The sequence below is a fragment of the Plecotus auritus genome (genome assembly GCF_963455305.1).
Source record: "Plecotus auritus genome assembly, chromosome: 8".
NCBI classification, from domain to species: domain Eukaryota; kingdom Metazoa; phylum Chordata; class Mammalia; order Chiroptera; family Vespertilionidae; genus Plecotus; species Plecotus auritus.
The window spans coordinates 60933217-60960207 of NC_137782.1; the positions used below are offsets into that span (position 1 = coordinate 60933217).

The window sequence follows — 26991 nt, forward strand, 5'->3', positions numbered from 1 at the left end:
CTGTTTAATTATAAGCAAATCTTGGCTTAAAGTGTTTTAATACAACATACAGACTGGAAATTTTGTCCATTAAATCCAAAGTCCGTTAAATCAAGGTCTGCAAAATCGATGGTTTACTGTATTCCATGGGTGCTCTTCCACCCATTGTGAACCTATGGAGAATTTCCTGATTGTCTTTCAAGACTTGATCCAGCATCTGAGCTGCGCCAGCCTGGCAAGGTAGGCAACAGGAGCGCGACATGGTGTTGGTTTGTTGAAGGAGCACTCCTGCCACCCAGACACTGGCACGCTATTCTTCCTCCTCACAGCCTGGAAATGGGATTGAAGGCTGGTGCATCTTTCCTTGGTAGGCTTTTGGGAATAGAGGGCAGTGTGACTCCTAAGCATAAAGTACTGATGAGTTTCAGCTCAACTGGCACGGAATTGGATCTAAGAGAAAATATCTATTTTTGGATTTATGAAGAGCAGAGTTAGAATCTCCCAAGGCAGGGGAGAATATGAAGGGCAGATTACTCCCTATTAACAGAGAGTGGGATTCCCTGTCAACAGTGGTATGCTGGTCAACAGGCTAGCTAGGGGAAGAGAAGTCCTCATTTTTATCATTGTCCAATTTCTGGTTTAAAACTTATCTAGGCCATTTGCTTATAAAATTTCTTAATATTTAACAGTTATCTCTTGCAAACGATACATGCCTGCTTTGGCACACTGCTGCAAGCCTCCCTCAGGCATTTTGAATTCCCATTATGTGCACAGTTTTGTGTTGTGTGACATAGGAGATGCTGAAGCGTCATCTAAGTTTATTTCTTTGACAGGCAGAGGATTGGAAACATTAACAATGCAATTGTAGCATGGATTGAGTATAGTAGTCCAGAGTGAGACATTGAGTACTGGTGGGATCATGAAAAGGAGAGCATGTGAGAGCTAGGCTTGAAGGATAATAATAGTTAACACTCATTGGTAATAATAGTGCCAGACTCTGTACTAACCATCTTTCATACAGTATTTGTACAAATCTTCAGAAATAGGTAATATCGCCCACTTTACACCTGAGGATCTTGAGGCTAGAGAGTATTTTGCCCAAGTTACATAGGTAAGATATCATTCTTGTAGGTGAGTGGTAGTTTCTAACTGTGGCCAGGAAGGAGTGAGGCCAGTATTTGGAGCCTGCTCACTTCACTGCAGAACCCATACCCTCACCCATTACATCAGATTGCTATCTATATTATAAAAGGCCAGTGGCCGTAATGACCAAACGACCAGTCACCAGGAGGTGCATGATGTGTCTCGCGGTGCGGCGGGTCTATGGTCTCATGTGATTTCACACGCTGGGCCTCTAGTTGAATATAAGAAGAAAGCTTCTTTTAGGAGAGAAAATGGGTATAGCTACAGTCCAAAGTTCTAGACTAGGTGGTAGTCAGAATATTTGAATTGTAGTCCTCATTTTACTTAACCATTTATATGACCTTAGCCAAATCACATCTTTCCTCTCTTCCTTAAATTGAAGGACTTGGATTAGATGGTCACTCAGTTCCTTTTTATTTTTGACATTTTTGTGAATTTAAGTTATAAAAATGAGAATGAGCCCCATTGGGTGGCTCTGTTGTTTGGAGTGTTGTCCTATACACCAAAAAGGTTGTGGGTTTGTTTCCTGGTCAGGGGACATACCTAGGTTGCGGGTTCGATTGTGGGTCAGGCACATACTTAAGGCAACTGATCGGTGTTCTCTCCCCCCACTCCTCCCTCTCTGTCTAAAATCAATAAACACCTTCGGGTGAGGATTAAAGAACTTTTCTTTTTTTTCCCCTGGCCAGTGTGGTTGAGTGCACTGAGAGGTCCCAGTTTGATTCCCTGTCAGGGCCCGTTCCTGGTTGGGGCACATGCCTGGGTTGCAGGCTCCATTCCCTGTAGGGGGTGTGCAGGAGGCAGCAGCATTTCTCTCATCCATGTTTCTCTCTTTTCCTCTCTAAAATCAATAAAAACATTAAAAATTTTTATCTTTTTAAATGAGAATGAGTATGGCTTTAAGAAATAGTGGGGGAGCCCTAGCCAGTTTGGCTCAGTGGATAGAGTGTTGGCCTTCAGACTGAAGGGTCCCAGGTTTGATTCCAGTCTAGAGCACATGCCCAGGTTGTGGGCTCGATCCCCATTAGGGGGGCGTGCAGGAGGCAGCTAGCTGATCAATGATTCTCTCTCATCATTGATGTTTCTATCTCTCTCCCTCTCCCTTCCTCTCTGAAAGCAAGAAAGGTATCTTTAAAAAGAAAGAAAGAGTGGGGGAAAGTGCCCTGTCAGGATATGGGGCTTGAAAAGCATTAAGGTTGGTGATGGGGATAAGCAGAGGAAAGCAACATACAAGGGGGAGTGAAAAGCAATGAGACTCCAAGTGGAAGTAAAGGCAGAAAAGGTTGATGCTATATATTTAGATGTTTCCATGTGCAATTCTTGACTAGCACAAAATGGAAAGGTGGGTGTTGGGGAAACAGATAAGCTAGTCTTTTGTGTTGGGTTTTCCTAGAAAGTTCACTTCTCCATTGATGGCTTCAACAGCAAGTAGGCCAGGGTTAGATTTGGCTTATTTCTGAAGATCCTTGGATTATTACTCCTTTCCTAGCATTAATTCAGCAGTTATTTATAAAGCACCTGCTCTGTGCAAATGGGAACAAGATTTGGTCTCTCCTGTTGAATTTATAGTCTAACAGGGAAATCGATAATAAGCAAATAAGTAAGTGACACATTTTGAGAGATTTATGAGAAGCTGGGTTTTATTGGGTTGGAGTCAGGGAAGGTCTCTTCAACATAGAGAACAGATCAGAGGGGACAGAGGAAATGGGGAGACAAGTTAGGAGACAGATATCCAGGCAAGACCTGGTGAGTATTAGCCAAACCTCTGTTACAAAAACAAATGAGAAAATTTCTGAGACTTCTCTCTTATTGATTCACTTAAATGTGACATTTAATATGGTTTTGTCAAGTTCCAGTTCTATAAAGGAGGCTAAAAGTCCCTTACAATTAATTATACTGAGGCTAGATGAAAGTAAGCAAGTCTGGTTTAAAGTATATAGCTGTTCAAGAGATACAGGACAGTAGAGTGACATGGAACTAGGAATTTTAATTATAGAAGATTTCCAAACAGAGGTAGACTTGCATGTAGATTATAAAGGAGATAAATAGGATTTGGGAAGAGATTAATCTATGTATTAGATAGTTTAAAGGGAATATTACTTAAAGGCTAGAAAACTGCATATTATAGTCCTGGCCGATGTGGTTCAGTTGGTTGGGTGTCATCCTGTGCACCTAAGGGCTGCAGGTTTGATTCCTGGTCAAGGCACATGCCTGGGTTGCAGGCTCCATCCCCAGTTGGGGGCGAGCTGGAAGCAGCCGATTGATATCTTGCTCTCACATTGATGTTTTTCTCTCTCCATTTCCTTTCCTCTCTTTCTAAAAATCGATAAAAAAAATGTTTAAAGAAAACTTCATGTTATAAAGAGTTGCTAATTCCAATGAGAAAGCAAAGGAGGCAGATCTTTGAAAAAACAGAACTGTGGTTGTACAGGTAGCTCTAATCTCTCAGAATGGAATTGAGCTCCATGTGCTACTGCACATGTGGGCCCACAGCATTCTGGTTGTGGTTCTAGTGTGGACAGAGAAGAAACTGAAAAAGAGTAGAATAGGACTAGCTGTGGAGAAAGTGGTGAAAATGGTGATGGGATAAAAATGGTAATAGAAAAGAATGCTCTGGTCTATCAGAAATTGAGGCCTAGCACAGGAAAAGACTCCTCTGGCCCACTGCATGTGTTTGGCCCAGACCAAAAGCCTCTCTCTCTGGGATCTTTGAGAAAAATCATGGAAAAAGGCCACAGCCCAGTTGTTGCCTGTAATCTCACCACCACAGATAATTACTGCTCGTGTTTTTGTAGTTCACTACAAAAGTCTATCAGGGATAAACCTGCAGTCCTCCATTTAAATTTTTCTCCCAACACTTCATTATAAAAACTTGTAACATAGTTGGAACATAGTTGAAAAAGTTGTACAGTGAATACCCATATATCCACTCTTTAGGTTTTACAATGAAAATTTTTCCTATATTTGTTTTGCCACACATATCCATTCAACAAACTATTTTATTTTTTGGTACATTTCAAAGAAGTGCAACCATCAGCATACCTCACCCATAAACATTTCAACATGCCTTGAGTTTAGTATTTGTCAGTGTTTTTGGCGGGGGGAAGGGTGGTAAATTTTACATACAATAAGAAGTATACATCTTAAGAATACCATTAAATAAGAATGATAAGTGCACCATGCCGGTGTGACTCAGTTGGCTGGAGCTTCGTCCGGTACACCGAAAGGTTGCGGGTTCAATCTCTGGGGCATTTACATGAGGCAACTAATGGATGTTTCTCTCTTCCCCTCTCTCTAAAAAAATACACACAAAAAACAAGTGCATCTGTGACTTACATTCCTGCCTAGATAAAGAACTTTTCCATTCCCCATAGAGTTCTCTCCTCCTCAGTTAAAACCTGCCCCTCCTCTGTGGGACAAGGGAAGAACAACCAGTATTCCAAATTTTTTTCGCCATAGACTTAGTTCTGCCTGTTCTAAAACTTTCTAAGGATAATCTGTGTATTTATGCTTCAAATTCATGTTGCAGATAGTTTTGTTTTGTTGCCGAGTGGTTTTCTATTACCTGTATAAACATTACGGTTTGTCCATTCTCATGCTGGTGGACACTTGAGCTGTTTCAAATTTGGGACTATTACGAATAAAACTGTTATGAACATTCTTGTACAAATCCTTTTGTGGACATAGTATTTTCATTTCTTTTGAGTATAAATTTAGGAGTGGAATTGTTTTGGACTAGGTGTATGTTTGGTTTTCTAATCAAACTTGTATATTTAATGCTTTCACTAACAGCAAATGAGAGTTCCATGTCCCTTGCCAGCATTTGGCATTCTTGGTGTTTTTACTTTTTAGCCATTGTGGGTATGTAATAATATCTCATTGTGGTTTTAATTTGCATTTTCCTGATGACTAAGTGCTGTTGATCACTTCCTTTGCTTATTTCCAATTCATATACTTTCCTTTAAGAAGTATCTGATATTTTTTTTAAAAAAATTTTTATTAAGGTATTATATGTGTACATATCTTATCATTGCCCCCCCACCCCACTCCCATACATGCCCTCACCCCACAATGTTTTGCATCTGTTGGTTACTCTCATATGCATGCATGTAAGTCCTTCAGTTGATCTCTTATTTCCCCCACCTCTCCCTAACCTTCCCGCTGTAATTTCACAGTCTGTTTGATGCTTTACTGCCTCTGTATCTATCTTTTTGTTTATCAGTTTATACTGTTTTTCATTATCCCCAAATGAGTGAGATCATGTGGTATTTTTCTTTCATTGACTGGCTTATTTCACATAGCATAATGTTCTCTAATTCCATCCAGGTGCCTACAAAGGGTAATAATTCCTTCTTTTTTATGGCAGCATAGTATTCCATTGTGTAGATGTACCATAGTTTTCTGATCCAGTCATCTGCTGATGGGCACCTAGGCTGTTTCCAAATCTTAGCTATTTCAAATTGTGCTGCTATGAACATAGGGGTGCATATATCCTTTCTGATTGGTGTTTCTAGTTTCTTAGGATATATTACTAGGAGTGGGATTACTGGGTCAAATGGGAGTTCCATTTTCAGTTTTTTGAGGAAACTCCATACTGTTCTCCACAGTGGCTGCACCAGTCTGCATTCCCACCAGCAGTGCACGAGGATTCCTTTTTCTCCACATCCTCAACAACACTTATCGTTTGTTGATGATAGCCATTCTGACAGGTGTGAGATGGTATCGCATTGTCGTTTTGATTTGCATCTCTCGGATAATTAGTGACTTTGAGCATGTTTTCATGTGTCTCTTGGCTTTCCTTCTGTCTTTTAGAAAAGCTTCTATTTAGGTCCGTTGCCCATTTTTTTATTGGTTCATTTATCTTCCTTTTATTAAGTTGTATAAGCTGCCTGTAGATGTTGGAGATTAAACCTTTATCAGTGATAACATTTGCAAATACGTTCTCCCATACAGTGGGATTTCTTGTTTTGTTGATGGTTTCTTTTGCTGTGAAAAAGCTTTTTATTTTGATGTAGTCCCATTTGTTTATTTTCTCTTTGGCTTCCATTGCCCTAGGGGCAGTATCAGTGAAGAAGTTCTTTCAGCGTATGTCTGAGATTTTGCTGCCTGTGGATTCCTCTAGTATTTTTATGGTTTCCCGTCTTATATTTAAGTCCTGTTTCCATGTTGAGTTTATTTTTGTGTATGGTGTAAGTTGGTGATCTAGTTTCATTTTTTTGCATGTATCTGTCCAATTTTCCCAACACCATTTATTGAAGAGACTGTCTTGATTCCATTGTGTGTTCATGCCTCCTTTGTCAAATATTAATTGCGCATAGTGGTTTGGGTCGATATCTGGATTCTCTATTCTATTCCATTTATCTATATGTCTGTTCTTGTGCCAGTACCAGGCTGTTTTGAGGACAGTGGCTTTGTAATACAGCTTGAAATCTGGTATTGAGATCCCTCCTACTTTATTCTTCTTTCTCAGGATTGCTGTGGCTATTCAGGGTCTTTTTTTATTCCAGATGAATTTTTGGAGAGTTCTTTCTAGGTCTGTGAAATATGCCGTTGGTATTTTAATGGGGAGTGCATTGAATCTATAGATTGCTTTGGGTAGTATGGACATTTTAATGATGTTGATTCTACCAATCCATGAACATGGTATGTTCTTCCATCTCTTTACATCTTCCTCTATCTCTTTTTTCAGTGTCCTATAGTTTTCCACGTATAGGTCTTTTACCTCCTTGGTTAGGTTTATTCCTAAGTATCTTAATTTTTTTGGTGCGATGGTAAATAGGATTGCTTCTTTAGTCTCTCTTTCTGTACGTTCACTATTGGTGTATAGAAACGCCTTAGATTTCTTGGCGTTCATTTTGTATCATGCTACCTTGCCGAATTCATTTATTAAGTCTGTTAGTTTTTTGATGGAGTGTTTCGGGTTTTTTATGTACAATATCATGTCATCTGCAAATAAGGACAACTTTACTTCTTCTTTTCCAATTTGGATGCCTTTTATTTCTTCTTCTTGTCTAATTGCAATGGCTAATACTTCTAGTACTACGTTGAACAGGAGTGGTGAGAGTGGGCATCCCTGTCTTGTTCCTGTTCTTAGGGGAAATGGTTTTAGTTTTTGCCCATTGAGAATGATGTTAGCTGTGGGTTTATCATATATAGCTTTTATTATGTTGAGGTATGATCCTTCTATTCCCACCTTGTTGAGAGTTTTTATCAAGAAAGGGTGTTGGATTTTGTCAAATGCTTTCTCTGCATCAATTGATATGACTATGTGATTTTTATCTCTCAATTTGTTTATGTGATGTATCACATTTATTGATTTCCGGATATTGTACCATCCTTGCATTCCTGGGATAAACCCTACTTGGTCATGGTGTATGATCTTTCTGATGTACTGCTGGATCCGATTTGCTAGAATTTTGTTGAGGATTTTGGCATCTATGTTCATGAGGGATATTGGCCTGTAATTCTCCTTCATTGTGTTGTCTTTATCTGGTTTTGGTATTAGGGTGATGCTGGCTTCATAGAAGGAGCTTGGAAGTGTTCCTTCCTCTTGAATTTTTTGGAATAGTCTGAGGAGGATAAGTTTTAGTTCTTCCTTGAATGTTTGGTAATACTCTACTGTGAAGCCGTCTGGCCCCGGTCTTTTGATTAACGGAAGCTTTTTGATGACTGCTTCAATTTCTTCCATAGTTACTGGCATATTGAGCTGTTTAGATTCTTCCTGATTGAGTTTTGGAAGGTTATATTTTTCTAGGAATATGTCCATTTCCTCCAGATTGTCCAGTTTGTTGGAATAGAGTTGTTCGTAGTATTTTTTAACAATCCTTTGTATTTTGGCGGGATCTGTTGTTATTTCACCTCTTTCATTTCTGATTTTGTTTATTTGGGTCCTCTCTCTTCGCTTCTTGGTGAGCCTGGCTAGAGGTTCATCAATCTTGTTTATCCTTTCAAAGAACCAGCTCTTGGTTTTGTTGATCTTTTGTATTGTTTCTTTGGTCTCAATGTCATTTATCTCCGCTCTGATCTTTATTATTTCCTTCCTTCTGCTTACACTGGGCTTTTCTTGTTGCTCTTTTTCTAACTCTTTGAGTTGTTGGGTTAGGTAATTTATTACCATTGTTTCTTGTTTTTTGCAGTAGGCTTGTAGAGCTATGAACTTCCCTCTCAAGACTGCTTTCACTGTGTCCCATAGATTTTGGATTGTAGTGTTTTCATTGTCATTTGTTGCCATGATGATTTTTATTTCTTCCTTGATCTCTCTGGTAACCCAATCATTGTTTAATAGCATGCTGTTTAGTCTCCATGTGTTTGATTTCTTTGGGTTGTTTTTATTGTAGTTGATTTCCAGTTTTATGCCACTGTGGTCTGAGAAGATGCTTGATATGATTTCTATCTTCTTGAATTTGAAGAGACTTTGCCTATGTCCCAATATATGGTCTATCTTTGAAAATGACCCATGTGCACTTGAGAAGAATGTATATTCTGTGGCTTTGGGGTGAAATGTTCTGAAGATGTCAATTCCATCTGGTCTAGTGAGTCATTTAGGATTGATGTTTCTTTGCTGATTTTTTGTTTAGAGGATTTGTCCAATGGTGATAGAGGGGTATTAAAGTCTCCTACTATGATTGTATTGCTGTCAATCTCTCCCTTGTTATCCTCCAGGAGTTTTTTTTATGTATTTGGGTGCTCCTGTATTGGGTGCATATATGTTTACCAGAGTTATTTCTTCTTGTTGGATTGCTCCCTTTAGTATTATGAAGTGGCCTTCCTTATCTCTTGTTATGTCCTTCACTTTGAGATCTAATTTGTCAGATATAAGTATTGCTACCCCAGCTTTTTTTTTCATTTCCATTTGCCTGAAAAACCTTTTTCCATCCCTTCACCCTCAGTCTGTGTGCGTCTTTTTTTTTGAGGTGGGTTTCTTGTAGACAGCAGATATACGGGTCTTGTTTTCTTATCCAATCCTTTACCCTATGTCTTTTGATTGGGGCATTTAATCCATTTACATTTAAAGTTATTATTGATAGGTTCTTATTTGTCGCCATTTTTATTCTTTACCCCTGTGTTCCTTCTTCGCTTCCTATTTCTTTTTTTTTTTTTTTTTTTTTTTTTTTACAGCAGACCCTTTAGCATTTCTTGCATTGTTGGTTTGGTGGTAATAAATTCCCTTAGTCCTTTTTTGTCTGTGAAGCTCCTGATTTCACCTTCAATTTTGATTGATAGCCTTGCTGGGTACAGTATTCTTGGATTCAGACCCTTCCTTTGCATGAGTTCGTATATTTTGTTCCACTCCCTTCTGGCCTGATGAGTTTGTTGAGAAATCAGTTGCTAGTCTGATGGGGGTTCATGTTTTCCCAAAGTTCCCTTAGGCTCTCCTTCTGCCTTTTAATTTTTTTTGCTAGAAGTTGCTCTACTTGGGTATTTTTTCCTACCTTGTCTTCTAGCTCACTGATGTGGTCCTCTGCTTCTTCTAGTCTACTCTTGATGCTTTCTATTGAGTTCTTTACAGCAGCGATGTCATTTTTCATTTCTTCTTGGTTCTTCTTCATTTCCTCTTGGTTCTTGCTCATATTGTCAAATTTGTCTTCCATTCTTTTCAGCCACCTTATGACCATTTCTCTGAATTCTTTCTCTGGAAGGTTGCTTGCCTTCATTTCGTTTACTTCCTTTTCTGGTGATGCCTGCTTTTCTTTCATATGCGGGCTGTTTCTTTGTCTCCCCATTGTCTCTCTTCTCTGGATGTCTGGTTATGTAGTTCTCTCTCTCCTGGGTTGCAGGCTCAATCCAGAGTCCTGGTCAGGGATTCAGCAAGAGGCAACAAATTGGTGTCTCTCACATTAGTTTCTGTCTTTCTTCCTCCCTTCCACTCTTGGAGGCAAGAGCCAAATGTGGTTAGCTTCCTGGTTCAGGGAAACAAATATTGCAGAAGACCAAACAAATACCAAACACGCTTCCTAGAGAAAGGGAGGGACCCCGTTTATTAACACTAGTGGACTCCGGGAATAATTTCCAAATCAGAGTGAAGAAACATGCAGAGGGCTTCACTTTTTATAACCTTCTGGCGTCTTCGTCTTGCAGATATGGTTCCGCCCCCTTTTTCAGTATCTGATATTTTTTGCCCATTTTAAAATTGACTGTCATTTAATATTGAGTTCCAGGAGTCCTGCATTTAAATTATATAAGATCATGGTAGGTAAGATTTATTGCAGGACATTCCTTTAAATTGAAAAAGCCTGAAGGTTTGAGTTGAACAAAAGTACATTTATCATTTCATTTGTTTTAGCAAATGGTTGTTAATACTAGCCATGTACTGAGCACTAGTATTAGAGATACAGAAATAATACCCAGTCCTCATTCCAAGAAGCCCGTAGATTACAAGGGTAGATGTAATCTGTGGGTATATGTAAAGTAAAAAAAAAAAAAAAAAAAAAAAAAATTGATGTAGTGGTTTCAATGATACTTTTAAAAAATATATTTAAAAAATATTTACTGAGTACCTACTATAGGGTAGGTACTATTTATTGTAGGTATTTTAGAATAGAGATAGACAAACCAGATATGGTTCCTACTCTAATACAGTTTATTTTCTGGAGGCCATGAGATTGATATTGTGTGTGTGTGTGCATCAGAAATGAAACCTGGCTGGAACATACTTGTGTGACGAGATAATTAGTTAGGCAAGGGTCAGAGTTAGGCAAGGGTCAGGTCTTGCAGGGCCTTGTAGACATAGAACGCACTTTGAATTTTATTTTTGAGTGTTAGGAAGCCATTGCAGAGTTCTAAGCAGAGAAACAGAGAAATGGCATGGTCAGGTCTCTGGCTAATAAACAAACGGAGAGAGGGAGAGAGGGAGAGAGAGAGATTGCAGAAAGACTAATGAACAAACCATTGCAACCATCCCCAGAGGAGAGAGAATAAATCCTACATGGGGAAGGTCTGTAAGGCATCATAAAGGAATAAAATTATAGCAGAACCTTGGATGACAAGGCATTTGCTAGGCAGGAAAATCAGAGGTATCAGCATGTATGTTGTTTGGGGAACCAGAAATTGCTTTGGATGACTAGTTGTGTGGGTGGTGGAATAGCAGGAGATAGAACAGAAGGTTAAATTGGCTTTGAAGGTTAAAAAGGCTTTGAAGGTTAAATTGGGGACACAGAATTACCACATTATACAACTACTAATTCTATGTAGATGTGTCCTCTGGGGTTGTGCCACAGGTGGCCCAGCTAGGGAGTTTGGCTCTGAATCTAAGGGCCATAAGCATCTGTAAGAGCTTCTAGTTAGGGTAGAGACTCTGAAAGCTGGCATCAAGTATGACTAGGTGAGGCAGTGCTAAGGAGGAAAAATCAGGGAAGAGGCAAGAGACAAAGAAGCCTACAAGTTAGGTAGGGGTTATTGCACTGGGGGCAGAGGCTTTAGGCTTAGAATGAATATTCAATTGAACTTCAGGTGTGGATTGAGAGAAAATGCTAATGAGGCCCTTTAACAAATACAAAATAAGTAGTATAAAATCTTGAAACAGTAGAGAAATGTATAGAGTGTATAGAAGTCTCACCTTCATTCCAGTCCTCTGAGGTGTACATAAAAGTTGCGTTTATTTGGTGTCTCTTCCATTTTTCCTAATGTGTGTATTTTATGTATATATTCAATTCTATTGTATATACACACAATTGAAGTTTAAAATGGAGTCATATTCTTCTTACCGTTTAATACAAATATTATAGTTCTGCCTTAGTAATTTGTACCTGCTACTCAGAATCTATTGTTTGAATGTTCCATAATTAGTCACTACCCAATACACTGTCTCAAGGTTTTCACTGTTCTCAGCAATAGTGAAATGAGTATTCTTCTTCATTTGTTTCTATACTGTGCAAACATTACTTCAGAGAATATGTGAGGTAAGAAGCAGGAGTCAGATTGTGACTTGGAGGAATATTGTGCTCCTTCGGTTTATGTGTTCTGCTCTGGATCTGTCCTTTGGGGACCTTCGTAGGGATGATCAGGCTGACCAGAAGTCTATAAGCCACATTCAAGGGACAATATTCAAAAGAGCAGGGGCTGTTTCTCGAGATTTTAGCAGGGGGTTTCACTGCTTCCAGGTATCATGGTTTCTCAGAGTGAGATGGAATAAGGCTTTTCTGTGGAATTTTAGACTGGGGAGGAAATAGGACTAATGTGTAGAAGTGAGAATTCAACAGACTTGGCTTGGCTTGGTTTTGGTAGGACTTTATGGAGCAGGACTTTCTGATGAATGGATTGTAAGAAGTGGGTTTTTCATCATTGGATGCATCCAAATAGAGGCTGAGGTGCTGTGGAAAGGCAGTATGTGAAGCAAGTTGAACTCTAAGAATTATTCCAACTTTGGTTGATGGCATTCAAGATGGAGATCATGAAGTACCAAGATGGGAACAGCACTAACTGTGCTGGGTTGGGGGAAGGATTGACTGAGGGAGTTTAAAGGAGGCTGAGACTGGAGGCATCCTGAGGTATGGTGCTGAGAAACCTGGAATGCTGAATGTTAAGTTGAAAGAGAGATCTGACCTTATTTGCACCTCTGGTGGTCTGCAGGTGTGTGGGTCAGGGGGAACACAAGGATAGTGAGGGGTCTGAGGATAATGGTTATGGTGACTGTAGGATAAGGGGGTTACATGGGAATCATGGTGGCTCATGCAAGAAGAGTGTTTCCAGAAGAGGAAATGGATGAATTGGAGAAGTTTGGTGGTATTTGATTGCCAATTTGGAGATGGCTGGGCTGGGAGTTGAGGCTGGAGGTGACCTGTTGGATTTCATTCAATAAATATTTATTGTCTAGGTGTTTGGGATAGAGCAATGAACAGAAGAGACAAATATCCCTTCCTTCATGGAGTTTTCATTCTAGTGGGGAAGACAAATTATATAAGTCTATATAGATATTACAGAATGATAAATACTAAAGAGTAAACACAAGAAAGAGCTTTGGGGTGTGCCAGTGACAGTGGGGTTAAAATTTTAGTATGTCTATTAAAAAGAGCCTTTTCCTCCATAAGATGATTTTGAATAAAAAACCTGGAGAGATGAGGGAACAGCAAGCCATGTGGATATGAGGTTCAGAACATTCCATGCTTTAAGGTTTAGAAATAAGCTTCTTTGAGAAGTGGTAAACAAGCAGACTTGTGTGGCCAGAATGTAGTGAGCAAGAGATAAGGTAGTAGGAGATCAGGTTAGAAAAATCTAAATCGTTTAAGACCTTGTAGGCTATGGTAGAGTTGGATTTTTCCTAAGCAGTGGGAAATCATTAGCGGGTTTGGGCCTAGGTATGACATGACCCGACTTATGTTTTAACAGGACACCTTGGTTGCTGTATTAAGAATGGCTTATTGGTGTGAGGATGTCTTGGGGGTGGACACGGCTCAGCCCTGCCTGGGTGTAGTCTTGCCTTCCCAAGCTGAGACATACAGCCAGGGAAGGGTGGAGAGCACCCTTGGTGTTTGACTCAGGTCCTTTTTCCCTAGATGGCCCACTGTGTGACCTTGGTTCAGCTGTCCATTTCCTGTGACCACCTCATTGACAAGGACATTGGCTCCAAGTCTGACCCACTCTGCGTCCTTTTACAGGATGTGGGAGGGGGCAACTGGGCTGAGGTGAGAAGGACCATTTGGGTTAGGGTTGTGAAGGGCACCTAGGATTGTTTCAGGGTGGAAGGTATGTGACTGTGATGCTTATTGGCCTCTGCCCACAGCTTGGCCGGACTGAGCGAGTACGGAACTGCTCGAGCCCCGAGTTCTCCAAAACTCTGCAGCTTAAGTACCACTTTGAAACAGTCCAGAAGCTCCGGTTTGGCATCTATGACATAGACAACAAGACACCTGAGCTAGGGGATGATGACTTCCTAGGAGGGGCTGAGTGTTCCCTAGGACAGGTACGTAGAGCCAGGGATGGCACAGGTTTGGTAAGAGCCCTGTCAGACAACCCAGACTGCTTGGGACATGGAGGGTGGGGGTCAAGCAGGACTTAATTCAGCCTGAGATCTTTTTTTTTTTTTCTTGCTGCCTGAGATCTTGACCACTTTCTCCTCCCTACCGTGCCCCAGATTGTGTCCAGCCAGATACTAACTCTACCCTTGATGCTGAAGCCTGGAAAACCTGCTGGGCAGGGGACCATCACTGTAAGAAAGAACTCTGTAAGGGTGGAGTCGGGGATTTTACGTTAATGAGGAATTCATGAAGTGATACCATCTCCTCCCTCCCTTACCTAGGTCTCAGCTCAGGAGTTGAAGGATAGTCGTGTAGTAACCATGGAGGTGGAGGCCAGAAACCTAGATAAGAAGGTGTGTGTTGAAGGGGGCCCTGGGGGTTCTCTCCTACCCCAAGAATTAAGGAGACTGGCATGGTGTGATGGAGGCCGAGGTGGGGACAGAGTTCTGGCATAGTGGTTGTTTCTCCCTTAATCTTACAACAGGTCTCTGTGGCATTGACAGGATTTCCTGGGGAAATCAGATCCATTCTTGGAGTTCTTCCGCCAGGGTGATGGGAAATGGCACCTGACATACAGATCTGAGGTGTGAGAACCTTGGGATTGGGTGGGGTGGGGTAAGAGAATCTCCTGGGGCTTATGACTACCAATATTTAGAACACAGGGACTACTACGTTTGGGTAGAGAAAGGATGGCAGCTCCCCACACACAATTCCACAGTTCACTGGAGGCCTTGCCCTTTCTTCACCTTCAGGTAATCAAGAACAACCTGAACCCTACGTGGAAGCGCTTCTCTGTTCCCCTTCAGCATTTCTGTGGGGGAGACCCCAGCACACAAATTCAGGTGAGGAGCTTGCCTCTTGAGTTACTGAATGGGGGCAGAGAGTCCAGGGAGGATTTATTCTTATCTGGCACCTACCTCCTGTTCTTTATATACATACACACCTTTCCCCCCCCCAGGTGCGATGCTCAGACTATGACAGTGATGGTTCACATGATCTCATTGGTACCTTCCACACCAGCTTGGCCCAGCTGCAAGCAGCCCCGGTGAGTCCTGGCCCTGCTCTGGGGAGAAGAGGAGGGCAGGGCAGCTTCACTTCAGTTTTGGCTGATGCTCTGAGTTTCCTACCCTAATTTTTCTTTCCTCACCAGGTTGAGTTTGAATGCATCCACCCTGAGAAACAGCAGAAAAAGAAAAGCTACAAGAACTCTGGAACTATCCGTGTCAAGATTTGCCAGGTGAGACTAATAACCCATGAGACCCAGGCTCTGACCCCTGAGTTCCATGGCCCCAACCCCTTTACCTCAGTCATGACCCTGGTTTCATCTGCAGGTAGAAACAGAGTATTCATTCCTGGACTATGTGATGGGAGGCTGTCAAATCAACTTTACTGTAAGTTGCTTTACCAGGAGCAAGAGAACCCATCTGGGGCTTAAGGTGGCCTTCAGCTTTCCTTCTCCTATCCTCCTAGGTGGGCATGGACTTTACAGGCTCCAATGGAGACCCCTCTTCACCTGACTCCCTGCACTACCTGAGCCCAACAGGGGTCAATGAGTATTTGACAGCACTGTGGAGTGTGGGCTGCGTGGTTCAGGACTATGACTCGTGAGTAGCTGCTCCTCTTGCCCATCCTCACTCCCTGCAGATGCCTCAGTCTCCGGGCTCACAGTGTCCTCACTGCCTCTTCCCCAATTCACTGTCCTCCTACAGGGACAAGATGTTCCCCGCATTTGGATTTGGGGCCCAGGTGCCTCCTGACTGGCAGGTGAGTACTCTCTTCCCCTATCATACTTGTGTTTTCCATTTCAGAGTCATGATTTTGGGGGATGCAGTGCACTTGCTGTCTGGCACCCAGCTTTATGCATGATTACAACCCTACAGGCATGTATACAGCAAGTGCTCAGGACTAAATAGCTCCTATTTGATGCTTGGTACATACCATGATGCCCTTTTGCTGAGTAAAAGGGTGATCATAGGGGGAAGAGCTCATTTTAATTCTTGCCCTCAGGTCTCCCATGAATTTGCCTTGAACTTCAACCCCAGTAACCCCTACTGTACAGGTAAGTCCCCATTTCTCTTTGTTAATGAATAAGACAGATCTGTTCATACCTAGAGAGCCAAGCCTGTGGTGGCAAGAGAGAGTGACTCCATTGTCCAGAAGAATGGATTTTAGAGATAGGCCTCTGGAGTCAAACCTTCATCCTGCCACTTACTAACCATGTGTTTTGGGGCCAGTTGCTTAGCATCTGTGTGCTGTAGGATTACAATATTGTAGGATATTGAATATTTAAGGAGAGGATGTGTATAAAGTTTGAAGCAGTAAGCCTGGTACATAAGAAGTGCTCTCTAAAAAAAATGGTGGCTGTTATAGTATACTCTTTGCCTAGGAAAAAAGGCATCAGCTCTTTTCAGGGTGCTTTATGCCCCGAGCTCTTTTGTCTAAAAAGGGCCAAACCTTGTGGCTCCCCAGCTGCTCTTTTTTAAAAAAATACATATTTTTATTGATTTCAGAGAGGAAGGGAGAGGGAGAGATAGAAATACCAATGAGAAATAACTATTGATTGGCTGCCTCTTGCATGCCCTCCCACTGGGGATTGATCCTGCAACCCAAGCATGGGCCCTTGACCAGAATCGAACCTGGGACCCTTCATTCCGCAGGCTGATGCTCTATCCACTGAGCCAAACTGGCTAGGGCCTCAGCTACTCTTTATGGGCAACAAGCCAAAGTGGAAAACTTTACCTAATCTGCCTTTTTTTTTTTTTACATGAGTTCAGACTTATAGAAAAGTTAGAATATTTATAGGGGGTTCACATCATTGGAGCTCAGGGGTCAGGGCCTGGGTCACAGGGACTGTTGTTTACCTTTACCAGATTCCCCAAACATGAACATTTCACCACATTTCTTTGTTATTCTCTCACTCAGGTTCTCTCTCTCTCTGTTTCTCGAGATACACACACACACACACACACTTTTTTTTTTTTTTCTGAAATGTTTGAGAATTGTAGTAAATTGGTAAAAAATCATGCACATGGCCCTTTATCCCTAAATACTTCAGTATGTGTTTCCTAAAATCAAAGACACTCTTACATAACTACAGTACAATTCTCAAAGTCAGAAAATTAACTTCAATACTACTATCCAATCTATAGAATTTATTCAAACTTAGCCAATTTTCCTGTCTTTTTTCTTTTCTTTTCTTTTTTTTCCTTTCTTCAGTTGTCCTGTCTTTTACAGTAAAAGAAAATCTTAGGTCACATGTTGCATTCAATTGTTTTGTCTTCTTGAGTTCATGCCTTTCATGATATTGACATTGTTTAAGATTACAGGATAGATAATTTGTAGAATGCCCCTCAGTTTGGGTTTACCTGATATTTTTTCATTATTGATTCAGATTATGCATTTTTGGTGGGAATACTGCAGAAGTGATGCTGTGCTTTCTTCTTGGAGCACCACATCAGGAGGCACATGTTGATTTATCCTATTACCAGTCATGTTAACTTTGATCGCTTGTTTATGGTAGAGTCTACCAGGTTTCCCCGCTATGCAAGTACTGTTTTTCTCTTTGTAATGAATAAGAATCTTTTTATACAGATATCTAATTACTCCTCTTTTACCCCTTCTAGTTGTAGAATCCATTGATGATCCTTACCTGAATCAATTATCTCTGATTGTCAAATTATTTTGTAATCCTTCTACTTTTATTTAATATTTTATTAAATGGATTATAATTCATTATCTTATTGAATTTTAATTTGATGCTCAACTGCCTTGGATTTTTCAGGGTATTCCCCTAATCTGGGTTTTAATTCAAGCTGTGATATAGGGCAAGTGTCCCCCTGTCTTTGGCCTTACTTTCCTCATCTGTAGGATAAGGTTAAGTACCCTGGGTTGTTACCAGGGTGATTGAATGAAATGCACCAGGTTCCCAAATATCCTCACCCAGGATGGGGTGATGTCAGAACTGGCTCAGTCCCAAGTGGACCAGTATTTTATAGTGCTTTTTGCCCTTCTTCTCTAGGTATCCAGGGTATTGTGGATGCCTACCGTCAAGCCCTGCCCCAAGTTCGCCTCTATGGCCCCACCAATTTTGCACCCATCATCAACCATGTAGCCAGGTTTGCAGCTCAGGCTGCACATCAGAGGACTGCCTCGGTGAGAGTTGTGGGACTTAGTGGTGGTGGTGGTGGGATGGTCTCAGTCAGTGGCTCCCTTTAGGGCTCTTGTCAGTGCGGGAATGTGTGGCTGGGGTGTTTAAAAGGTCTGACTCAGTATATGAATCCATTTGTCCCCAGCAATACTTCGTGCTGTTGCTGCTAACTGACGGTGCTGTGACTGATGTGGAGGCCACACGTGAGGCTGTAGTTCGTGCCTCTCACCTGCCCATGTCAGTGATCATTGTGGGTGTGGGTGGTGCTGACTTCGAGGCCATGGAGCAACTGGATGCTGATGGTGGACCCCTGCGTACACGTTCCGGGGAGGGAGCTGCCCGTGACATAGTGCAGTTTGTGCCCTACCGCCGCTTTCAGAATGTGAGTGGGGGCAAGCTTGGGGACAGGCCAGATCTGGGAGTGTACCCTTCTACCTTTCCCTGATGTAAGAGGTTAGAGATACCCTTTCATCTAAGTCTGGGGCAGGGTTGGGTGTTGGGTTTTCTATCCCTTCGTGGGTATAATATGTAGGCCTTGGGAAGCTGTTACGGGCCCCCACTGACCTTGCCCCTCTTCTCTGGGCAGGCTCCTCGGGAGGCATTGGCACAGACTGTGCTTGCAGAAGTACCTGGACAACTGGTCTCCTACTTCAAGGCCCAAGGTTGGGCCCCATGCAAGCCGCTTCAACTCCCAGCCAAGGGCCCTGCACAGGCCCCTCAGCCCTAGATTCTCCTGGAGGATAGGTTGTGGCTGGTCCTCAGCCCTGTGTTTCCAAGGTCCACATGCACCAGTGCCCACCCCTGCACACACGCCTCAGTGCTAGCACTTTACATTTTATACTTTTATATTTGCTCCTGCTATTGCTGCTCCTGATTGTACCTTTTTGCCCCTGGAGCCCCTCATTCAATAAAGATCAATGATGACCACTGCTTTGTCAACCACTCTGTGTTTTTGGGTGGGAATCTGCTATTAGCCACGTTTGCTTCTCTCTGAGCCTGTTTGTTGACTTTAGGGATTGAATGAAGGATGCCTCTTACATAATAGCCTCACTCAAAGAAATAGGGTATTCCTAGCTAGATATCTAGGGATATTGACTCTATTTTTGAAAATACAAAGTTTGAATGTAAACCAAATACCCAGCCTGCCTCAAAGCGGAACTGAGCTGGGGACGCAGGACAAGGTGGAAAGTATTAGGGAAGGGATGGGCTTTAAGATGGAGCAAGGACTATGCTATATCTCCTGGGGAGGGAGCAGTGGAAGTTCTAGTCCTAAAATAGGCCACAAGCCTGAATTTTTTAACAGCATTTACCGGGAGGGTTCTTGAAATGGAAATGTTAAGTCAGTATATTTAAAAATTGAATATTGTGCCTGGCCAGTGTGGCTCAGCAGTTCAGCATCGACCCAGGAGCCAAGAGGCCACAGGTTCAATTCCCTGACAGGGCACATGCCTGGATTGCGGGCTCAATCCCCTGTGGAGGGCATGCAGGAGGCAGCCCATTGGTGATGTTTTTCTCTCATCAATGTTTCTCTCTCTCTCTATCCCTCTCCCTTCTCTCTAAAATACCAATAAAAACATTTCTTTAAATGTTTAATATTGTAAATTGCCCTCGATAGTGTTTTACCCCTTCTGTTAATCTGACAGGCAATAATAATAATATAAAATAAAGTAATTTAGTCTGAATTTAGTTATGAAGGTTATTTCATATGTTTTTGTGAATTTTATTTTCTTTAAATGAGTTGATTTTAGAGAGAGAGGGAGAAAGAGAAACAGAGAAACATCGATTTGTACCTTGGCGTACGGGGATGACACTAACCAACTGAGCTATTCGGCCGGGGCCTTGAATTTTATTTTATTTTTTTTTTATTATTATTAAGGTATTATATGTGTACATATCTTACCATTGCCCCCCCACCCCCTTGAATTTTATTTCTTATGGATAGCCTATTATAGGTTTGTATTTTTAGTCTTTTAATATATTTTTATTGATTTTTTTAGAGAGAGAGGAAGAGAAAAAGATCAATGAGAGAGAACCATCAATCTGTTGCCTCCTGCATGCCCCCTATTGGGGATCAAGCCTGCAATCTGGGCATGTGCCCTGACCAGCAACAAACCAGCAACCTCTTGGTGCACTGGACCACACTCTACCAACTAAGCCATGTATTTATAGGTTTTTATAGCCTTTATAATTATTCAGTTCTTTACATGTTGAAAATATTTCTTCCCAGGACACTCTTTTTTTTGTTTATTGTATAGTATCTTTTGGCCTATAGAACTCTTTTCATATGGAAGTTTAAATTTTTTTATGTATACCAGTCTAGCTTGCCTCTTTTTTTTTTTTTTTTTTTTTTAATCCTCATCCAAGGATATGTTTGATTTATTTATTTTAGGGGGGGAGGAAAGGAGAGAGGAAGGGAGGGAGGGAAACATTGATGTGAGAGAAATATTGCTTGGTTGCCTCCCACCTTCACCCTGACCAGGGATCGAACCTGCAACCTTTTGGTGCATGGGATGATGGCCAGGGCAGTCTAGTTTGCTTTTAAAGAAATTAGTCATATATAATTAATTACTTTCTATAACATTACCTTATATTACCATTTCCATTGGCTACATATAATTTTTGTAGCATGATTTATCTTCTTAGATGCTATTTTGAGTTTTTTTCTTTATAAACAGTGTGATGAACATTCTTAAAAGTATTTTCTTTGGCCCTGGCTGATGTGACTCAATAATTGGTTGGGCATCATCCTGTTCTCTGAGAGGTGGCTGGTTCTCTATTTCTGGTCAGGGCACATGCCCAAGTTGTGAGTTTGGTCCCGGTCAGGGTGCATACAGCAGGCAACTGATGTTTCTCTCTCATATTGATGTTTCTCTTTCTCCCTCTCCCTTCCTCTCTCTCTCTATAAATCAATAAAAATAATTTTCAAGTATTTTCTTTGATTACATCTGTGTATCCTTTGGATCCATAAAGATGGAATTGCAGTGATTAAGAGTATACAAATTTTAAGGCTTTTGGTCCCTATTGTGAAATTGCCCTCCAGAAAAGCTGTATTAGAGTTCATATTTCTAACTTTAGGCTTAAGGCCATTTGAGAGATCCTTTTTCCTTTGTCTTCATATTACAAAATACCCCCAAGTTAACAGATGGATATGTGCTCCATTCCACTTCCTAGAGGGTTACCATTGTTAATAGTGTGTATATTCTTCCAAAACATGAATACAGGGAGAAGGATTTTTTTTAAGTGATTTGTAGAGCTGAAGTTTCATTTTTAATTTTTTTTTTCATTTTTAATTTTTAAACAAATATATTTTGATTTTTTTACAGAGCGGAAGGGAGAGGGATAGAGTTAGAAACATTGATGGGAGAGAAACAACGATCAGCTGCCTCCTGCACACCTCCTACTGGGGATGTGCCTGCAACCAAGGTACATTCCCTTGACCGGAATCGAACCTGGGACCTTTCAGTTCGCAGGCCCGAGCTCTGTCCACTGAGCCAAACCAGTTAAGGCACGGGGGAAGGATTTTAACAGCCAAGATGCTTGCTGTCTGTGTCTTTGCTGATACTGTCACCCTTTTCTACTCTCCCCAGGTAGAACTCATTAATCCTTTGATGACTGTCTCCATCTTTTATTCCTCTAATTCTTTTTTACTGAATTCTTGGATCAGTAAATGAATTGCCATTTCTGGAGCATCCTCTCTTTCCTATCAGGCTTCTTGTGGGCAGAGACTGGTGAACACTAGACCATCTGTACTCTGCCTAGTATTGAGTTGGGCATTGAGGTCTCAGTGAAGATAACCTGAATAGGGGCTACCAGGCCTGCATCAACTCAGACTTAGATGCTTCCTAGAGGTTCTCAAGTCTCAGTTTTTTTGAGTGTTTACCTGAGGAAAAGAGGCTTTCCCAGAGGCTGGGAGTGGGAACAGGTTCACAAGCATGGCTTCAGGCTGACTGGCCGCTCTGCAGTTAAAAGGGTGGCCTCTGGAGGAAGGTGGGCTTGGGTGCCTCTGTGATGCTATTCTTCCCTAGGTGTATGACCTTGAGTGTTTTTCCCCTTTGTGGTTGTGAGGATTAGTTAGATAATGTGTGTAATGTCCAAAGTACCATCTCTTTCACATGGAAACACATCCATAAACATGAGCTGCTACTACTATATTGACCTGGACTTCTCCAAGAAAAGAGAGGATGCATTGGGAAGTAGACCCCTTATCATATTTATATACCAAAGGCAACCAGAGCTCCCAGCAGACCCTCCAGCACTGCTCCAGCTTCTTTCAGCACAGACCTCCACTCTATTTTAACAATCAGCATGTTTAATTGGGCCCCCCTGTGGCACTGTCCCCTGCTTCCTCTGAGGTTCTCATGCCATGGGCTCGGACTCGATACAAGCATGTGAAATGGGGGTGACCCCAGTTGCTTAGAATCTGTATCTTCACCTTGGGAAAGGCAGTTGGGGGGTCGTTCTGGGAAGACAAATGGGTTGTGCCAAGGACTGCCTTCCTCCCCAATCTTCCCTCCCTGTCCCACTCCCTTGGCACCCTCATCCTCAGAGACAAACACACCTGTAGGCGGAAAGTCTGAATCTCAGATTTCTCCATGTCGAAGGTGAATTTCCCCAGGAAAACTTCCGTCTCATCATCAACCTGGAGGCCCTGGTAGGTGAAGAGTGAATGAAGGAACAGTGAGGCACAGGTGGAGGAGGGAGAAAGCAACTGTTGGGTTCCTACTATGTATGTGTTAGTAGCTGTATGCATGCTCTTATTTATGTTTTGGTGTTGGGATAGTGTAGCGTGGAATGTGGGCTCAAAGAAACCAGGCTGCAATTTGTAGTCTGGCCAATTGTTAACTGTGACTTTGGGCAAGTAAGGCCCCCTTTCTAAGCATTACTTTTCTCATCTGTACAAGGGATATAGTAAGTTGTGTAACTGCAAGGAGATAAAGCACAGAATTAGCGCTCATTAAACCACAATTAGTATTTGGATATGGCTGTAATTACTTATAACCTATGGCAGCCCTGACAGGCAAATGGTATTTCCATTTTATAGATGTGCAAGCGAAGACTCGTTGGCACCAGTTTTCATGAGAAGCCTGGTGCTTTCTAAGCAAAATCCCCCACCTCCTTGGCCTCAGTCCCACTCACATAGACTGCGAAATCACGGGGGGCGCTGTTGGTCCCCCCGGTGTGTGCCACACTGGGAGGAGGATGCTGCAGGGTAATGTCGCTCAGCTGCACACGACCCGGCAGCCGGATCACCACCTGGCCCTGGTCGCCCTCAAAAGCCCAGCAATTCCCAGGGAACACATCGGGCTGCAATCGGACAGGACAGTCAGTCGATCAGAATCCGCAGACCGAGCGACTTTGCCCTTCTCCAGCCTGACCATGGGTTCACAGCAGCAGCGCTCTCAGCTCGACTTTGTCTTCCGCCTGGCTCAGTCCTCCACCTCCAGCCCGAGCACCTGCTTAGACAGATCCTTCCCCCTACCTCTTGCCAAGTTTCTCAGCAAAAGGAGCTTCAGCCAAGCCAGGTCCGGCCTTCAGTCCGGCCCATTGGCCCCGCAGGGCCCCTCCTAGGCCTCGCCCCCACCTCGGCTCAGCTAGGTCCCACCTCCAGAGAGCTATTGGGTTTTTTCCCCAGCGTCCCGCCCCCAGCCCGGGTCCGGGATCCGTGTTCCACGCCCACCTCCAGGATAACCATGGGTGGCCGCGCATAGTTCCAGAAGCTGAAGCGATTCCAGAAGTAGGCGCTGTTTGCGTCCTCGTAGTCACGGGATGTCTTCTCTAGGTCGATGGAGGCTCCTGGAACAGGGGAGAAGCAACCACTCAGACTCCCAGGCCGAACCAACAGCTGGGTCAGGGTCTGTCTGAGGTCGGACTCCTAGGATCCGTCATGTGTATGGTCTATGTCTGCGTCTCTTTCCGTGTCTCTGTCTCCGTTTCTCAGTGTTTATGGGTCTTACCCACAGAGCTCAGCGCATAGTCGGGTTTTCGAACAAAGTCCTCATTCAACCTCTGGAATACGAGCTTGGCCACTCTCTGAAAAGAGGGAGGACGGGGCTTGCGGGCTGATTTTATAGTTGTCTGGTATGGACTTTGTAGCCCCGAGAGAAATCACGAAGTTGGGGCTCTGGGGCAGGGCTTTAAGGTTCAGGACCTAGCGAACGGGGCTGTGCAGCAGGCAGAGCTCTTGGACACCCCCTAGGTCCTGGCTGTAAGAGCAGGATGCGGCAGGGCTCACCTCGCTGTTGGCTGCGCGAACGCTGGACACCTCCTTGTGGAGTTTATCCAGCTCGGCCTGCAGCTGCTGCAGCTGCTGCCCCTGGGTGCGCACGCGCTCGTGGTACTCGCTGCAGGCGGGAGGTTGGCACACTGTGGTTGGCTCCCTGTTCCCTGGACACTTCCCGTAAGCCCCTCCACAGGAGCAACTTTGAGTCCCCCAATTCCACACCCCAGGTGCCATCTTTCACCTTATAGTCAGCATCTCAGGTTCCTATTGGAAGGAGGGACAAAATATAGCGCTGCTCAGTTCCCACCCACCCCCTTGTCTCACTTCAGTCTGAGAGCAGCCAGACTCAAAGGGCCTTCCTTTTGAGGACTGCCACCCCCTCCCCTGACCTTCCAGGACCCCTCAGAGACCCTCAAGCACCTCTGGGAACAATCTCAGAAATCTCCTATTTATATCCAGCTCTTCCAGCACTGTCCCCTCCTCCCAGCAGCCCAAGGGACACCCCACAATCTCCAGTTTCATAGCCTGCTACCCACCCACCCCAGGACACAGTTTCCCGGACTCACACTCTCCAAAGGAGGGACCAGGTACAGGACACCCCACCTGAGTGCTGGAGAAAGGGGGGTGGTCTCAGGGGAAGGAAGGGGGAGAGGATTTCTCTGGCATAAAGGACAATAAGAAGAGGCTGAGGGGTTTGAGTTTGATGGGGGACTACAGGGCTGAAGGAGACTGTGGAGAGCTGAAGGGGCAGAGGGATATAGGAGAAAATGCGCCTGGTTTGGCTCCAAAGCATCCAGGGATGGGGCCCCAGGGAATTCACCACCTCACCTGTCAGAAAGAGGCTCAGCAGTGACACAGTCGTGAGCAGGAAGCGAATGGAACAGACTTCCCTGAAGAACCGGAGGGAGGCTGAGGCCCCAGGACCCTAGGGAACCCCACAGCCTCCACCCCAGGCTCTTAGATACAGCAACTCCTATGAAGACGACTCAACCAGGTCTGAATTGGCTCAAATCTCAGCCGTGTGGAGCCCGCTCCCCACCTCCTCCAAAGAGCAGCCCCTGGGGCTCCCCCTTTCCTCCCTCTGACCTGTACACACTGACCAGCACGTCTCCTAGCAGGGATAAAAACACGCTCAGCACCTGGAAAAGTGGGCCTGGGAAGAGGAGAAGGGGCTCAGAGACGACGGGACTACAGCTTAGAGAAGGGTACAGGTGAAGAGGGTTGGGGCAGGAGAACTAGATGGGAGCAAAGAGAGTGAATTTAGGCTCAGAGAAGCGGCTGTCGACTCAGGCATGGGCTGCGGACTGAGAACGGAGAACAGGGGTCTCAGCGACAAGAACTCGAATTCAGGGAGGGAAGCTGAAGGGTTAGAGGGGATCCGGGCCAGCCTGGCACATACTCAGGAAGCTCTTGAAAACTCGCGGGGACTGCATCTCCTGCCTCAGATCCAGGGTCGAGAGAAGGTTGAACTGCTCCTCAGAGACAACGGGAGAGCCAGCCGGTTCTGCGGGAGTCCAAGGGCTCCACTGGGCCTTGCGCACTGCAGGCTCATTCTTTCCTCGAGACCCAGACGCGGGTTCCCCAGCCCAGAAGCCGGGCAGTCGCTCAGGCTTTGGTCCCACCGCATCCCCACCCCAGCGTCACGCAGTACTTTTGGGCCCCGCCCCTCAGGGCACGCCCTCAGCATGTTGGTCCCACCCCCAGTTTTAGGTCTTGGTTCGGGGCCCTAGGTAGTCACTCTTGCTAACACAGAGGCCACGCCTCCTCGGTACCCAATCACAGGATTTTCTCCTCTCTTTCCTGGGTCGTCCATCACAGCATTAGGGGCTCCCCTCTGCACCCTATAAGCCCCGCCCGTTAGTAGGCGCCCAGATTTAGTTTTATCCCGGTTCCGTGCCCAGCCCTGCCCTGTATGCCCCCCCGTCCCCTCCCTCGGCTTACCCGGGTTCGACCCCGCCCGCACCCGAGGCCCCGCCCCTCACGGTTGCCGCGCCATCGGCGGTCGGCGCACTGTGGCTCCGCAGCGCCGGCTTCTGCCGAGAGCTTCCGGCCCGTGCGGTTCCTCCGGGCACTCCTGAGCTCAAGGCGGGCTCACCGCAGCTCGAGCCCTGGGCTCTCCTGCCCTCGGGCTCCCCGGGCCCCGGCCCAGCTGACCGATGGCCGCTGCTGTCCCCCGAGGTGGTGCTCACTGAGCTGTTGCTGTTGTCGCTATAGAAGTTGGGCGTGTGCTTGTGCGGGGACGCGGCCGAGCCCGGGCGAGGGCTCCGCCGCATCCTGACTCTGCGCCGGCTCCTCACGGACGCCAAAGTCGCCGCCGCAACGCCAAGCCCTCGGCCCTCGCTCAGCGGGTGCGCGCCGCCGGGACCCCACGGAGCCTGCGTGCAGCCGGCGGGCACCGCAGCCAGACCCAGCTCTCTCCCGTGTTTCTGAGCCTGTCTGCTGACATCACAGAGGAGACCACGGTCTCCGCGGAACGCCGTGACCCAGCGTCACAGAGCTCATCGTGACGTCGCTGGGAGCCACGGCAGTCGGCAGTCTTATTCTTCCCC

At 44.3% G+C, this 26991-nt stretch overlaps 2 protein-coding genes across 9 annotated transcripts in view; one reads left to right on the forward strand and one right to left on the reverse strand.

Moving 5' to 3' along the window:
* CPNE1 (copine 1) overlaps positions 1-19902 on the forward strand; it is a 43555-nt gene extending 23653 nt beyond the window's left edge. For 2 of the 4 annotated variants that reach the window (XM_080682904.1, XM_080682905.1), the window contains 15 exons: positions 13614-13742; positions 13841-14020; positions 14192-14266; positions 14357-14428; positions 14579-14659; positions 14828-14917; positions 15034-15120; positions 15226-15312; positions 15407-15466; positions 15546-15679; positions 15785-15839; positions 16083-16134; positions 18094-18227; positions 18368-18604; positions 18809-19152. In XM_080682904.1, coding sequence (XP_080539030.1) covers positions 13614-13742; positions 13841-14020; positions 14192-14266; positions 14357-14428; positions 14579-14659; positions 14828-14917; positions 15034-15120; positions 15226-15312; positions 15407-15466; positions 15546-15679; positions 15785-15839; positions 16083-16134; positions 18094-18227; positions 18368-18604; positions 18809-18949 — 1614 coding nt within the window. In that variant the 3' untranslated portion in view covers positions 18950-19152. Of the gene's footprint in view, positions 1-13613; positions 13743-13840; positions 14021-14191; positions 14267-14356; positions 14429-14578; positions 14660-14827; positions 14918-15033; positions 15121-15225; positions 15313-15406; positions 15467-15545; positions 15680-15784; positions 15840-16082; positions 16135-18093; positions 18228-18367; positions 18605-18808 lie in introns of all 4 variants that reach the window. The other 2 variants (XM_080682902.1, XM_080682903.1) reach the window with 2 other exon arrangements.
* SPAG4 (sperm associated antigen 4) lies at positions 118-26911 on the reverse strand. Of its 5 annotated transcripts, none has more exons than XM_080682906.1 (12): positions 26406-26856; positions 25842-25946; positions 25529-25595; positions 25271-25332; positions 25009-25052; positions 24684-24706; positions 24455-24563; positions 24177-24252; positions 23900-24015; positions 23359-23526; positions 22781-22870; positions 118-351 (listed from the first exon to the last, which is right to left on the reverse strand). In XM_080682906.1, exons 1-12 carry the CDS (start codon positions 26713-26715, stop codon positions 178-180), a joined length of 1344 nt encoding a protein of 447 aa, XP_080539032.1. In that variant the 5' UTR covers positions 26716-26856; the 3' UTR covers positions 118-177. The 5 variants fall into 5 exon arrangements, with proteins under 5 accessions (XP_080539032.1, XP_080539034.1, XP_080539033.1 ...); XM_080682907.1 differs by lacking the exon at positions 118-351 and adding an exon at positions 22419-22681 and having other exon boundaries at positions 26406-26911; XM_080682910.1 differs by lacking the exon at positions 118-351 and adding an exon at positions 22419-22681 and having other exon boundaries at positions 24455-24599.
* Between the last annotated feature and the right edge of the window lie 80 nt (positions 26912-26991).

What these genes read in the sequence shown, in the direction of transcription:
- SPAG4 (XM_080682910.1), bottom strand. Translation starts at nt 26,715, where the DNA reads ATGCGGCGGAGCCCTCGCCCGGGCTCGGCCGCGTCCCCGCACAAGCAC. An exon ending in TTCGCGCAGCCAACAGCGAG is followed by an intron (nt 24,253 to 24,454) that starts GTGAGCCCTGCC and finishes CCCTCTTTTCAG; the next exon opens with AGAGTGGCCAAGCTCGTATT. An exon ending in CACCCATGGTTATCCTGGAG is followed by an intron (nt 23,527 to 23,899) that starts GTGGGCGTGGAA and finishes GTCCGATTGCAG; the next exon opens with CCCGATGTGTTCCCTGGGAA.